Source organism: Heptranchias perlo, chromosome 31 (assembly GCF_035084215.1).
Source record: "Heptranchias perlo isolate sHepPer1 chromosome 31, sHepPer1.hap1, whole genome shotgun sequence".
NCBI classification, from domain to species: domain Eukaryota; kingdom Metazoa; phylum Chordata; class Chondrichthyes; order Hexanchiformes; family Hexanchidae; genus Heptranchias; species Heptranchias perlo.
In genome coordinates this window covers 18,347,175-18,362,772 of record NC_090355.1, presented here as the reverse complement: position 1 = coordinate 18,362,772, position 15,598 = coordinate 18,347,175, and the positions used below count along the sequence as shown (strand labels likewise).

Sequence of the window (15,598 nt, the reverse complement as noted above, 5' to 3'; positions counted from 1 at the left end):
CTTGGAAAGAAGTAAACAATTTAGTTTTTTACTAAAACAAAATAATTTTGTCATTGTGCTTCTTTGCTCTAGCCTGGATGGTCCTTGTAAACCTTTACATTTTCATTAGACATAGAATGATGAACAGTAAAACCTGTCTGTATGAGGTACGATGATTCATTCAATGTTCTGTGGTTAATCCTGTGTAATTGCTGATACATTATTTGCTGGAATTGCTTGTGAATCCATTGTGCTATAAATGGCGAGAACTACTCAACTTGATTTCCTTTATGGTAAAATGTGCGAAACGCTGACAATAAAAGTACTCAGTTAATACCATTAATACCATATTATTTTCTCACCTCTCTAGCCAACCAGACACGTCAGCATTTGCATCCTCTATTAGTCACTGCTACCAGTTAAAACACAGGATGACACACAGATCTAAGTACATTAGATAAAATAGCAGTGGAGCTAAAAATGGATATGTGAACCATTAGCCGGCCAAATAACAGTTATCCCAGTGAAGTCTCCTTCTCTACTGTATACATGCACACAATGGCTCTGCTACCAGTCAGATAAGCGAGAGATAGATATTACACTTGTATGCCAGAAAAACTCTGGTCTATTTTAAAGTCCAGGAATGAAGCACTCTATTGATTTTTGAAGCATCGTTCAGGATGACTCAAGCACTCAATCTTACCCTGAAAACTGGGCAGTATAAACACCAAATGATCCTTCTGACTTGAATTGATGGTTGTCTCCCATTTCAACGCACTGGAGGTTGCCTACTTTTAATTCCATAAAAGATTTGAAAAATATGAGTAAATGGTTTAATTTTGGAGGTTCTCCTGCATTGTGATGTCTTCCTTATGAGCTCAAGTTGCCTATCTCAGCATGAATAATCCACTGAAAGGGATGTCTATAGACCATACTTCAAAATGTTTCACTATGGTGACAGACTCTGCTCTTCTACACTGCAGGAGTTACATTGAAGCCAATGAAACCTGGTTTGTGTACATACATATCTTGAACAGAATGATGCCCTTTTTTGGTGGTACAATTTTTAAAAATGTAAATCTCACCTTTAAGACATGAGTTTACGTCTTTGTCACTATTGTTCTGTAACACTATCACGCACGTTCCAGGATCTGACAAGCTCTAGCTACACTGGCTGCAATAGCACAGCAGCTTGCATTTAGAAAGAAATGGGATTGCTTACTCAGGTGAAGAAAACAGCAGAAACCCTTTTAAATCATTTAATTTCCCATGAATAAAATGTGCGACACGCATTCTGCTGTGGTCTCTAGTCATTTCTCTTCTCTTGCAATGTTCATGTTAACATAGGTCCACACGCCTCATGATGAGAGCTGGCAAACTATTTTAATTTGTTTCTATTTACCCAAGTGCTTCAATTTTCCACTGATTCTCCCCATTTCTTTCCTCTTCTCATGAAAGCCTTGACTCTTAATGGGGTATGGTTCCATAAGTGACAGGAGCTTTGCCAAGTCACCATTCTTAATGTGTGACTCTAGACAGAGTGCTTGCAGGCTATCTGACCTTTGGAGTTTCCTCTCCTCACATGCACACTTTCCAGCACAGGCCACCAGGTAGCAGTCTGGAGCAGGACTCTTTGCAGATTTTCCCCCTCCCTAGCTCAGGACAACTAAGGAAAATTGCAGGGGCCCTACTGTTGCTCTGGCTGAGATCATCTAACAGTGCAGACTGGGGATCAAACCTAGAAGCCTTTGGTCTGTTTATCCCAGTATCACAAGGGGGGGTGCATTTACCAACCAGACCAGCAGGGCAGTCCAAATGCATCTATTGTTCTCACTGTGCCTCAAGGACAGCAACCCTATGCAGGCCATATTTACAATACAGACAACCCAGTCTGACTCACCCTATAGCTTTACATTGCTCTCATGGGATGTCTACATCATGTTCCTTTTATTATTATTTGGACAAATGGAAACAATTAATTTAGGCTTCTTTTTCAGTTCAGACATATTAATTCGTGCCACATGAATGAAACATTCTACAACAAATTACAGCCAGTGGCCTTAGCTGGGCTGGTCTGAGACACAATCATTCAGCCTTGTTCAAATGCAGTGAGATGGGTAACAATGATTATTTCTGATGGGTTCCTTACTTCAAATTTTAACTAACATCATTTCACCTGAGCTGGACATTATTGGTTGTTGTTAGAATTTTGTAGGCGATATATGAAGAAGTTTGTTGTTTACTAAAAAAATAAGCCACCATAAACCACTGAGAGCTGTTTGGGCTCACGAATTATGCACTAACGATGAATGAGTTTTGTGGGCCTGATTTTCTCCTGGTTTATATTTCTCTAAACCAGCAAGCCCCATTATGTACCTTGTTTAAAATAGAGTCATTGATTTTAACAATTCATTTAAATTACTTTTGACAAATGACGGCAACAAAATTGTGTTATGATGTGGGACATTCAACATGGCACAAGACTGTTGCTGTGTTGTGATGCATTCCCATGTCAGTGATGTAGACTGGCTGATGTGCATGTGGTGGAGTAACACAAAATAAGAGGGAAAGTTTTCACTAGCAAGTTATTTTGAAAAGAAGGCCTGAGACACAAAGTTTGTGAGAGAGAGAGATAATTATGCAGAAAGTTTTTCTGTGTGGAGTAGAGTTCTGTGTTCATGTTTCGTCGTTGGTGGGATGGGAGAATGTGATCTCTGCTATTATTGTGTGTCATGTGCTTTTGGGAGTCAAAAAAGTGCCAATTCAAAAAATGCACTACAAGTAATCCATCCATATTGTGTCCACATGTTTGATACTAGACCAGGATATTTAAAGGTTACAAGTTGTTGGCAATATTGGGAGATATGAATCACAACCCTCCTTAATGCTGTATTGTCAATATAAAGAAAATGGACTAAGTCAAAAAAGCTAAACAAAGTTCAAAGCCTTACTGATGCAATGCTGGAGGCGATTTTATGCACCAGCTGTTTTAACCAACTCTGATATGGGAAAACCTTAATATTGTTACTGGAAACAAAATGGAGAAAAACTGATCTCTATCATTGACATCGGTCAGTGCCCTGATAAGAACCAAAAAGGTCCAGCCTCCGGACTAGTGAGCATGTTCTTTAGATAATAAACAAAGAGCAAAACACTGCAGATGCTGGAAATCAGTTCTGATAAAGGGTCCACACCTGAAATGTTAACTTGTCTGTTCTCTCCACAAATATTGCCTGACCTACTGAGTGTTTCCAGCATTTTCTGTTTTTGTTTCTTTAGATAATGAATTGGATCCAAAACAATTTGAAAACCAAGCCATGTGAACAGCATATAGACAGGTCCTAGCATCTTAATAAACGACTGAGAAAGTACACAAGCAGGGTTTATGAATTAAATTTTTGCTTGACACATGATCCATGAATGCCATCTGTTCTTCAAAGATTATTTTTTCGGTAGAGGGATCAGCGGCTGATTGGCAACTGTGGCAGAGCCAAAGCTTGATGTGGAATAGACTGTGCTGTCAATACTGAAAATGGATGACCTAAAAATAAAATGAGAGCAAATATACCAATTCATTTGAATAGAGTAGTGATTAGTTTCATAAGTATAAGGTCGTATTAACATTGTAGGAAGCATTACATGGTTAAAGCATTATATAGTTGTTACCAAGAGGAGAAATTCAGTTAGTGGCTTTAAAGCATCTAAAAGTAAACTATTGTTTGCATATGTCCACCAAAATATGGGTGGGAATATTAAGTGCCTGCCATCATTTCAGGCAAAAAACTTCCAGAAGTGGTGGCAGACATCAGTGAACCAGTGAAATAGCTCCGAATCTGTTTGCCCCGAATCTGCCCTCAAACTGGTAGAAAATAGGCTGAAGTGTGTGTGTGAAATTCCTTTGTTATTTTAACAGAGGTATTGATACTCAATATGCTTGTGTGCGCCAAGAAACAAAAATCCTATTTTCAAGGCAAAAAGGCCTTAATTATACATTAGTGCCTTGATTCAAACTGTCTCCAGATAACGAAGGATTCAGGGGCAGTTTCTTCCCAGGTACGCCCAAAAGAGATTCTACAAACCACCAATGACTGCGGGTCTGGGAAAATCTGTTTCAATCTGCGGGCAATCTGTGGAGTTTATACCGTCAGCTGTAAACCAGAACAAACTGATAATTAGAAGCACTCCTATTTCTAATTAACAGCATAAACAGGATAGAAACTGTCGGTGGGAAATAGCCTGGGGACTCACATTTTGTTTAGAACATCCTGCTGTGACATCATGAAGTTAACTTCAGTGACATCATGACTAGGTAAGTGCTGCATAAATATAGTAAAGTCCAATCAAAGATGCTGGTAAGAGCTCGGATATTAAGGGGCAATTCATAACATCACAGGATAACTACAGATGAGGAACGCCATTAGGCCCACCTTAGTTCATGCATCTAGGGAAAAAAAAGCCTTAACAGTTCCCCATATCACGCAACTGGATCTTGAAGAATAAATCGAGTTTCTTCATATTCGCTCCCCGAGCACTTTGGGACATCCTGAAGTCGTGAAAGGTGCTATATAAATTCAAGTCGTCCTTTCTTTTACTTTGAATTCTATTTCAAATGTTGATCACTCTGTGTGAAGTTCTTCCTGATATCAGTTCCAAATTGACCTTTCATGTTTTAGCCGACTGTAATGGCTGCCTGTGAAGTAGTGCTCCAGATTTACCTTTCTATACCGTTTAATGTCCTGTGTACTTTTAAAGGCTCCTTCTCAGTCATTGTCTTTCAAAGGTGAACAGTCATAGTTTTTCCATTTTTCCTCATAACTAAACCCTCTTATGCCAGGAGTCAGTTTCATGACTCCTTTCTGCACTAGCTTTCGGGTTTGAATGATCAAAACTGGGCATAGTACTTAAGGTGCTCAATTTAATAGAATACTTTAATTGTTTGATATAATAAAAGAAATTGTGCTTGTTCCCAAAGCTTATATACTTTAAAGAATTCCACATAGCTGAATGAGGAAGACTCTGTAGAATATTATGTAAACTCAAGTGGAACAGAATGTAACACATGTCTACTTACTTTCCACATAGCCATGAAGTGCCACCATCCTGGTCCGCTCATGGTGACTGAAAGCTTGGTAATGGATGTCCTCTGGTAGGGATGGAGGGAGGCGTGACCGAGGGGGACCTGGTTGACCTACTGCATGCTGTGGAGTATGCTTTTTGTGCCGTGCTCTGCAGTTTTGAAACCAGACCTGCAATAGCAATAGGTAGAATCCATCATAGTACTCCATGGTGAAAACCACAATTGGGCCCAATGATTAGGAATCTTTTCAATTGTGCACATGACTACAAGGTACCCCAACAAACTTTTAAAAAAATATATGAAATCTATAACTCATCTATTAAGTTACTTAAATATAATTAGTTACCAAGTGCAAATATGAACACAACTTAGTACATATTCAAAACAATTAATAATTTATTCATAAACATGAATAATGAGGACTGAAACTTGAGGAGAGGGGAATTATAACGTACATCCATGTGAAGCACAATCCTGATCTTCTGATGGACATATAGTACAGATGAAAGTAACCAGACTGAGCACTGCAGCTCTGAGCATGCACCCTCTTTGCGGCCCTGATTTTAACTCCGGGTAGGTTTTGGGTGAGTGGATGTGGAGGAGAGTTGGAAACTCATCCGCTGCTGCAGAAATCAGGCCTGTGCTATTTTAACTCCTGGGCCTCATTATCGTGCCGCCAGTGCATTCCCTGCCCGAGGGGAAGTTGGCGGGAAGCAGCTGCTGGCCTCAGGAAATTTGTGTGGCCCATGGCCATCTGCCAGCACTCAAAATAAGTGAGGAAAAGGGGTACCTGGGAGGGTCTCATGGGACGGAAGTGGGGGGGTGGAAGAGTCTGGGGCATCGGTGGTCTAAACTTTCCTTGTAGGGCCTGATCAAGCACTCCTTCTCCTCCTGGCCCGACAAAAGAAAGTAAAAATCTTATCTGTTTGAGTCTCTTGATCTCCCCGACATGTCCCGACTTTCTTCAGCCCAGCAGGAAAGCCACAGTGGCTTCCCCACTTGGGCCTGAGTTAAAATTGCAGTCAGAGCCCGATGATGTCATCAAACCCCGATCTGCATATTTAAAGCTCAGCTGCCCGTTCAGAAGCCTGCGTAAAAATCGCGGTCAGTGGGAACCAGGCAGCTCGAGGGTGGGTATCCACACGCATGCATTTTCCAGTAGAGTTGCTGGATAGCAAATAGGAGCAGGGACACAGGCTGATATATTTCTCTCTAACTCCCAGGTGCTGATGCCAACTGTGACACCCCTCCAGCTCAGCTCAGCTAACTCAGCACAGACCAGGGATTGAATGTGGTACCTTCGATCTCCATAGTGCAGCTACTTACTGGACATGCTCACTGAGCCATGGGGAGCCAGAGATGAGCTTCACAGCCACTTCTGAATTCAAACCACTCTAGTTCACATTCCATTTTTTTCCTGCAACAGCACAGTTCCAACCAGGGTAAGTACACCCACTGGTGTGAGAAACCCCCCTGATATCATCAACAGAAATTGATTGCACTGTTAAAGAATCTGAGTCCAAAATTCAGATTTGGGAAGTCTGAAAAATATCATTCCAAATCCGTAGCTGGATGTCAGATTTGGAAACCAGAAAATAAAATTTATAATCAGAAATTTGGATTTAAATTTCCAAACATACCAAAACCTCAATGTCAAAACAGTATATCCACTCCCATAATTCTAGGTAATGGTTGTTTCTATACCCGAGAGATGGTAATTATTGTCAGACATATGGCAAACATATACATGACAGCAATAAGCATATTACACTGTAACTCCTCCCTGCATCTTGGCTCCCATCTTGTGTCTGTGTTCCATCACTAAGATAAAGCTGAATAATACATAAGGTGATTAAAATAACTCTTGGAATCTGGAGATGTGTAATTCCTTCAGAGCTGGAATTTTCATTTTAAATATTTCTCAGCACTTTGGAAGATTTCTGAATTTGACATAAGTTAACTTCATGCTCACCAAAAATATGTATTGGACTGGAAAATATTAATCCCAAGAGGAACAAAATATGCTTTGGGAATAGAGGTGGATCGAAATGGGGAAGAGCTGCCATGGGCCACATCGATCACGTGGCCAGAAAGCTCAGGACTTATTGGAGGGATGAACTCACTGCACTGGAGACTGTCTTGATTCTTAGTTCATCAAGAGCTGGAAGGTAATCAACCCAGGCTAGTTGACAAGTGGAATTTTCCAGCCCTGATCACTTTACATTATAATACAATGAAACATGTTTTTACTTACATTGCATTCCATAGAAATTGAAAAATAGCTAATACTGGTGAAAAAATATTTTTAGAAAAAGCCATAGTCCCTACAAGTTTGAAGGCATAAAAGTGGAGTATTAGTGAGTGTTAACATATCAGGTGTATAAAGATCACACATGATGGGGAGCAGAGGTGATAGAAAACATTGCATTGAGTGACAGCGAACCGAATAGCATGAGTACCAAAGGCACGGCTGAGCTATAATGATCCATATCTTAAGAGACGTATGATGTATAGCACTGCTGCCAAGTCAGGTACTCTGTTCACAACAATGCCAACAGATTCAGTGGGAACATTCCATTGTTATACCCACACTTGGAATATTTGTAGCAGACTGTAAGCATAAATCACAATTCAAACATTACATATGGGGCCAGACCATTTATAAAATTCTGTCATCCGTACAATTGGTGTTCATTGGGTCTTGAATAAAACTATACTGACTGTGGTTTTACTATCAAAGTGCGTCACAAGTTGTAATACAAATTAATTTGAAATGGCAAATGTAAAATTGGAATGTTGTTTAATCAGTTATCGGTTTCAAAGTTAATGTTGGCTGACTTACATTGTGCATCTCATGATTTGGTTAAAGAATTGTTAGCCGGTATAATATCCTGGAAGATACTGACCTAAGTTTATGAACAGGACCAATTACATTTAACTGAATGGTGACCCAGTGGCACCATCCTAACTCTCACTACTCCCTCCTCCCCATTGCATCTGGTGCCTAGAAATTTTTAAACAAATAGATTAAACAAAGTCTAACATTTAAAAAACGAAGCACAGTTTGAACGTTCACACTGCATCTGGCTTATTCAGGAATTGCTCCCACCATTCCAGCTCAATGAGAGAAAATCTGCTGCACTGAAAAACAACCCCGGCAGCCAAAATAATGGAACTGAAACAAATGCTGGGAACTGGCTGCGTCTGTCCCTCTGCTGGTCCATAGTTCCACAATATAAGATTGAGAATCATCATTAATCATCCCACTTCTTATTAGGGCTTGTCGTTTAGTGATCTATACAAAACAGAAACACACCTTCTGGGATTCATTCTTTGATATAATGCAGTGAGCTATTCACTGGCATATAATTTCAGCAGCTACCCAGCTCAGAAACATCTTAATTATGTGAATCTATTCATACCTGGATAACACGTCTGCTCAACCCAGTCATGTCCGCAAGCTTCTGAAGTGTTTGTGCGTCAGGGTTGTTGTCTTGTGCAAACTGTGCCTGCATCACCTGTACACAGATAGTGAGAGAAAGGTACTGTCAGCAAAGGCAGAGTTCAATATAAGGATTGTAAGGCAGTGTCTCCCTCTTAAAATCAATTCTTGTCTGTTAAAGGAAAAGATGGTCATTGACAAGATAATGAAAACAAAGCAGCTGGTGTGGGATCTATATTTTGGCACTAGATGTCACTATAAGGGATGAGCATTGAATTCAACTGAAAATCTGAAATGACCTGAAAAGGGCAACTTTAATCATCTTGCAAATACTTGACTTTGCCTGATTTGGTTCATTTTGGGTTGACAGTCCCTTTAATAAATTAGGGCCCCTCTGTGAATGGACGCTGTATTTATTGATATGTTTTCACTACCGTCTCACTCTAATGATGGATTGCTATCCAGCAATATATTTTTTATATTTTGCACCCAATAACAGCGTCAAGCACTTCCGGGTATGACAGGAGTTGGTTGAATCATCGAGGCTTGCTTTATGTTATATAGGAAATTAATAAATTAAGTGAGTGGGCAGAATAATGGAAGATACAGTTTAAAGTAACAAGCTGTGAGGTTATACAATATGGAGGTAAGAATGGTAGATGGATACAGTCTAAATGGGGAAGTACTATAATGTTCAATGGGTGATTTTGAAATATAATTTTTATCCCACTGGTTAGTTATCCAGTTTCCTCACTGATAGCAGGCAATAGTATTCATTAAGTATGCTTCAGGATTAGTAGCAACAAACATGGAAAGTGACTGATCTTAAATGGACTCCCCCGCAGTAAGAGAGACGGGGATCCCTGCCGCAATGCTACCTGTAATTGCTCTGCTGTGAATGACGTCCGTGCTCTCTTTGCTGGTTTGGGATGACTGTCTTGGTCTGAAGGTACAGCTCCCTCCAAGGTCAGCCCATTACCTGAATTTAAAAATAAAACATATAAACGTGATAAGCCATCATGTGATAGACAATAATTCCTAAAACTGGATTATAGGAATGGTTATGTCAATCTTTGTTAAAATAAATTAAGACTTGGAAAATATGTTTATTAGCTTGTCTTAGGTTTGAATATTGTACCTAATGACACTGTACTTGATGTAAAAAATGTCTCAAATTTCATAGCTCAGGATCCGAGTTATGATGGGGTAAGTTGCTCACGTAACATACAGTTAAAAAAGAATTAGTAACAGAGAGACTATGTAGTGCCTGGGATTAGGGGTGAGAGAACATCGCCTCCTCCAGCACGGCTCCCCACTCACCCCAATCTGACTTTTTAATCTTTTTCTGCTTTGATTTTTAATAAAGGCAATCAATCTAAAAAGGGATTTTCATTCCCTACACCAGCCATGCACCTAAAGAACCTCAAGACACACAAGAAGAACAAGGCAACGTGGATCTAACAGAGCAAGGTCAACACCACAGGTGGACATAGGGATTTCCTGGGATGTGTCGGCACATAAGGAAAGAATAAATGGAGTAATTGAGGTGGGAACAGAAAGGTTAGAAAGTGGGAAGTGTCAAGAGGAAAAGTCGCCATGGTAAAATAATTACCAAAACAAAGCCCCTACCCCTCAAAATGTAACTAAAACATGTAAACCACCTCCACAATATTTTGAGTTAAAAAATCATTGTGGTTATCCTGCATGGATTGTACCATTGTAAACAATTTTACAACACCAAGTTATAGTCCAGCAATTTTATTTTAAATTCACAAGCTTTCGGAGGCTTCCTCCTTCCTCAGGTGAACGATGTGAAAATGAAAACCTCGAAATGAATTTCAGGTGAACGATGTGAAAATGAAAACCTCGAAATGAATTTCGAGGTTTTCATTTTCACATCGTTCACCTGAATTTTATTTTAAATTCACAAGCTTTTGGAGGCTTCCTCCTTCCTCAGATGAACGATGTGAAAATGAAAACCTCGAAATGAATTTCAGGTGAACGATGTGAAAATGAAAACCTCGAAATGAATTTCAGGTGAACGATGTGAAAATGAAAACCTCGAAATGAATTTCGAGGTTTTCATTTTCACATCGTTCACCTGAAATGAATTTCGAGGTTTTCATTTTCACATCGTTCACCTGAAATGAATTTCGAGGTTTTCATTTTCACATCGTTCACCTGAGGAAGGAGGAAGCCTCCGAAAGCTTGTGAATTTAAAATAAAATTGCTGGACTATAACTTGGTGTTGTAAAATTGTTTACAATTGTCAACCCCAGTCCATCACCGGCATCTCCCCATCATGGATTGTACCAGATCAAGGACGTTGTCACGTGAAATCCAGCCCCACGTCTGCATTCCACAGAAAACCACAGCTTCTGCCACCATTGCAAACTTTGGATTGTACGTCTGATTCATTCACTTTATAATATCTTTAAACTATGAATCGCCAACTTTAAGATACTGGAATGCACTTCAAAAAAGCAACGGAATTGTTCTAACAGGGCTGTTTTGCACTTTTGCAAAGGGACAAAATGTTTTTTTGAAATTTATAAATAACACGTAAATGAACTGTGACTGAAATTGTGGTCAAATGCATTAGCATAAGAAAGTGTTACTACTTTAATTGCAAAAAGTTATATTGTGAAAAGATATAAAGATTGTATATTAGTACTGAAAATGTATTCGTTATATTAATGTTAAATTGAAATAAACTGTTTATTAGCAAAACAATCACACCAACATAAAGTAAATTATTGTTTCCAGCAACATGAAATTTGTGGTGAAATTCAATTTTAGAAATTTTAAGTAGCGACTCCGTGAGTGAACTCATCATTTACTTAAGACCGACATGCCTGATTCCCTTAAGGACCAAGTGGGTTCCATGAGACAGAGTTCCCATATAACTTGTTAGTTTTAGTTCTGGAAGAGGAGACTGACCGTGTTGAAATGGGTGTGCGATGCGCTGTGTAAATGAGAACCAGTATAATAATATAGGCACGGTTTGGACTTTTAAAAAAATCCGCAAAGTCAATGAAATAACTGAATGATACGAAAAGCATATCATTTTACAAGCCCACATTCCTAAAACTTCACTTTCATGTTTAATTCCCCTCCATTAAAATCTACACGTTTTGATTAAAGGTTTTGACCATCAGTTCAAAGAAAATGTCTTTCACAAATACATTTATTCAATAATATTTCTCCTAAAAGCAGGAAAATTGTAGTAGGGTTTGATCCTTATTAAAATTCCCAGGCCCCGAGTGCAATTTCACAATTACACAGCCACTTAATGCAAAACAGCGCAAATGTTAAAAACTTTCAGGCGAATGGGGGGAAGAATTGTTTCGGCTCCCCATGTGTAGGAGACCCCATTAATGCGTTAAATAAGAATGTGGTTAAAATGTCCTTACTCACAATGACCAGGGAAATCCCTCCCTTCGCCCCGGAATTGTCAACATTATCCTCCGAAGCCATAATTACAAATGAAGAGCGGCGTGTGTGTGTGTGGGCATCGAAAGACAGCCGCCTGCAGTGATCTATAAATCTTCAGAGACTCATTCAAAAACTGCCCAGAATTTTAAAACAACCCGAGAAAGAAACAAGCTGCAGACTCGTTTAATATAAAGCACGATCTATTGACCCGTCTTCATTAAATCTGAATTTAACCATTCCATACTGATTCAGTAGCAGGGCCAAAAACTCCAGCTACAAACCACCCTGAATAATTATATCTGTCACTTTCGTTTAACACAATGTAAAATCTCTCAGTTCAAATTCACGTCACTATGCCACCAAAATCTTATATAAATCCGTGCAACGTTGTACTCACTTTCCCCCTGCAGTGTAAGGCTGTTCAGGCATTTGTTTTTTGCAATGCGCTGATCAATTCATACAGACTGCAGCTGGACTGCAAAAAGTAATAGTAACAACACTCCTTACTGCCTACCTGAGCAGAATTGAATATATAATTACAGAATATATTTTTTTAATGAACAATGTTAGTATATAATAGAAATCTTTCGAAGTATGAAAAGGTTTTAATGCAAGTTCAGACTTGGACTGTGTGAATGGAAGACATAGCAGCAGGCAAGGAGGCATAGAATTGGTCGAGCAAAGTTATGGGATGTGTCGTTGTGTTCTGCGTGCACTTTAATCATGATTAATGTGCCGCTTTTAATCCTTCCCCCTCAAACCCGCTCTTGCAGCGGGAAGCGGCAAAGTGTAATTCCGATTACTCTGGTATGTAACGTACAGGCCAAATGAGTGCAAACATCCAACCCCTTTGCCGCTATCTGATCAGTCAGATCGGCGTCAAATTCGAGATTGAGAGAGTAAATCTAACTGAGCCTTGAAATAAATTCTGATATAACAAACCTCTCTACCAGCACTGGCCCAGATCTGGGCTGGAAGCAAAGCTCAAAGCACGAATTAGAGGAAACTCGGATCAGGAAATAGTTATACTGTAATTCTTCAACAATGGTTATGGTTCAAACGGACAATCCCTGCTCGCTCACTCCTAGTTACCCGGCAGTTATGCAGTTAGCCCTCGTCACAGAAATTTGATAGCACTGGTCAAAGATCGTCACCTTAATTTTAAAAGACTGTCTTTGGGCACCTCGCCCATCTTTTTTTTACAACAGATTATTTCCCCATTCTCATAAAAGAAACAGTGAGCACATTTTGTGCAGTCACGGTACAAGCTTTCTTGTTACGTTAATGGGTTTGTCTATTGGGTTGTAGACACGCTGGAAACAACATATTGGCGATTATGTAGTGGTGTACCCGGGACTTGGCTGGGATGAGAGGGTTGTCCTGTCATGAGAAATTGAGTTAAATGGGCCTATACTCTCTGGAGTTTAGAAGAATGAGAGGTGATCTCATTGAAACATACAAGATTCTGAGGGAGCTTGACAGGGTAGACGCTGAGATGTTGTTTCCCCTGGCTAGAGAGTCTAGAATTGGGGGGCGTAGTCTCAGGATAAGGGGTCAGCCATTTAAGACTGAGATGAGGAGGAATTTCTTCACTCAGAGGGTTGTTAATCTTTGGAATTCTCTACCCCAGAGGGCTGTGGATGCTGAGTCGTTGAGTGTATTCAAGACTGAGATGGATAGATTTTTGGACTCTAGGGGAATCAAGGGATATGGGGATCGGGCGGGAAAGTGGAGTTGAGGTCGAAGATCAGCCATGATCTGATTGAATGGCGGAGCAGGCTTGAGGGGCCATGTGGCCAACTCCTGCTCCTATTTCTTATGTTCTTATGTCCAGGAAATATCGGTGTTCTTGTGGGACAAATGTCCAGTCCCAACAGGTACTTTGGAGACACCGGGTAGTTTGGACCCTTATCTGGCAGCTTTCATAAATCAGACAGATATTCTCCTCACACGCTTAAAAGAAAATGGGAATGGACCAAACAAGAGCCTACTCCTAAAGTCCCACAAAGGGCAATGGACCTAACTCTAAGATTATATTTAAGCAATAATGACAAAGAAGGTATATCTTACAGTTTTTAGCATATACTTTAGACCATTTTTCACCGGGGGCCACGTGCTAAATGTATCTTCAATACCTGTGTTCTAATTCACAGTCACAACTCTTATTACAAAACAACAAAAGGAAAGAGACTGTATGAAATCCTTTCCCAAAATATAATCTTATTTTATTTAGGTTTACTTTAATTTAGTTTACTAACATCCGTGTGTTTGTGTTTAAAATGATAAGGAGATTAGATAGAGTAGCTACAGAGAAACTATATTCTCTGGTGGGGTATTCCAGAACAAAGGGGCATAATCTCAAAATTAGAGCTGGGCCATTTAGGAGTGAAATCAGGAAGCACTTTTTCACACAGAGGGTAGTCAAAATCTGGAACTCGATGCCTCATAAGGCTGGATGCTGGGTCAATTGAAATTTTCAAGACTGAGATTGATATTTTTTGTTAAGGAAGGGTATCAAAAGACATGGAGTGAAGGCTGGCAAATGGAGTTGAACTACAGATCAGCCATGATCTAATAGAATGGCAAGCAGACTCAAGAGACTGAATGGCCTACTGTTCCTATGTCTATTCATAGAATCATAGAAGCATACAGCGCAGAAGGAGGCCATTCAGCCTATCGTGCCTGTGCCGGCTCTTTGAAAGAGCTATCCAATTAGTCCCACTCCTCTACTCTTTCCCCATAGCCCTGCATTCATTAAGTGTTCAGTAAAAACAGATCTTAATAAATGTGTCTGTAGCACTCACAGCATTTCAGTTTGCCTGTAGCTGAGCTGCAGGCTTTCCCTCTGCCTAATGCTGCTCGTAATCACACAGCCTCCCTGTGGGCTTCTAATTCCATGTGTTTAACTTTCAGTTAATAACCAATTCAAAACAACTTAGTACATCAATTGGTCTGAACTTTACCATTTCTAACTGATTCTAACTAATATCATGACATCTTTATTGCATGGATCTGAATGCATGGCCTCCTGAAATCTGGTCAGTTTCCCATGCTATCATGTACAAGATGTATTGCCTTGTACATAACCAGTATTCTTACTATGTAATTACACAGCTAGTACATGGCAGTGAACAGGTCCATGGCAGTGAACAGGCCCTTGCCGTAACACACCATTTGATTGGCTGGCATATGACTGACTCATTGAAGTGATTTAATTTTATGAGCAATGAAACAAATTATCTTAAAATATATATTTTTTTGCAATGACATTTCAACAAAGCTATTCAGATGACGAACTTGGGAAACTGCTGTGGGCCAGAGCTGCTCAGCCAGCTCGTTTATTCACGATGTTATTGCACATAGCGCTCAAAATCAAAGGGAAGGCTTGGAAACATTGTAAACATATTATCCCTCTTCAATTTATTAATATTAAATTGATACATGTTCCTATCATGCTATTTTATAATATTCCGTATTGGAAATTTACAGAAAGTTAGCTTGGTGGTAAAACATTGTGTTTTCTTGGGACTTGAGTTGGAATCCAGGCTAGATATCTGGGATGAAAGTCTCAGATAATTGTAAAGGGTTTTAAATGAAATGAGTACCCACCATCTCAACCCACTGCACCAAACTGCCCCCATAACTGGCACAATTTGGACTAACTC

General features: G+C 39.7%; 1 protein-coding gene across 1 annotated transcript in view; it reads right to left on the bottom strand.

The window, feature by feature from the left end:
• Nucleotides 1-3,323: 3,323 nt before the first annotated feature.
• The window catches only part of lhx6a (LIM homeobox 6a), a 51,736-nt gene continuing 39,461 nt past the window's right edge, over nt 3,324-15,598 (bottom strand). The window contains exons 6-9 of the mRNA XM_067969483.1: nt 9,377-9,477; nt 8,479-8,574; nt 5,051-5,225; nt 3,324-3,520 (exon numbers count right to left, since the gene is read on the bottom strand). Of these exons, the coding sequence (XP_067825584.1) occupies nt 3,441-3,520; nt 5,051-5,225; nt 8,479-8,574; nt 9,377-9,477 (452 nt within the window). The 3' untranslated portion in view covers nt 3,324-3,440. The remainder of the gene's footprint in view (nt 3,521-5,050; nt 5,226-8,478; nt 8,575-9,376; nt 9,478-15,598) is intronic.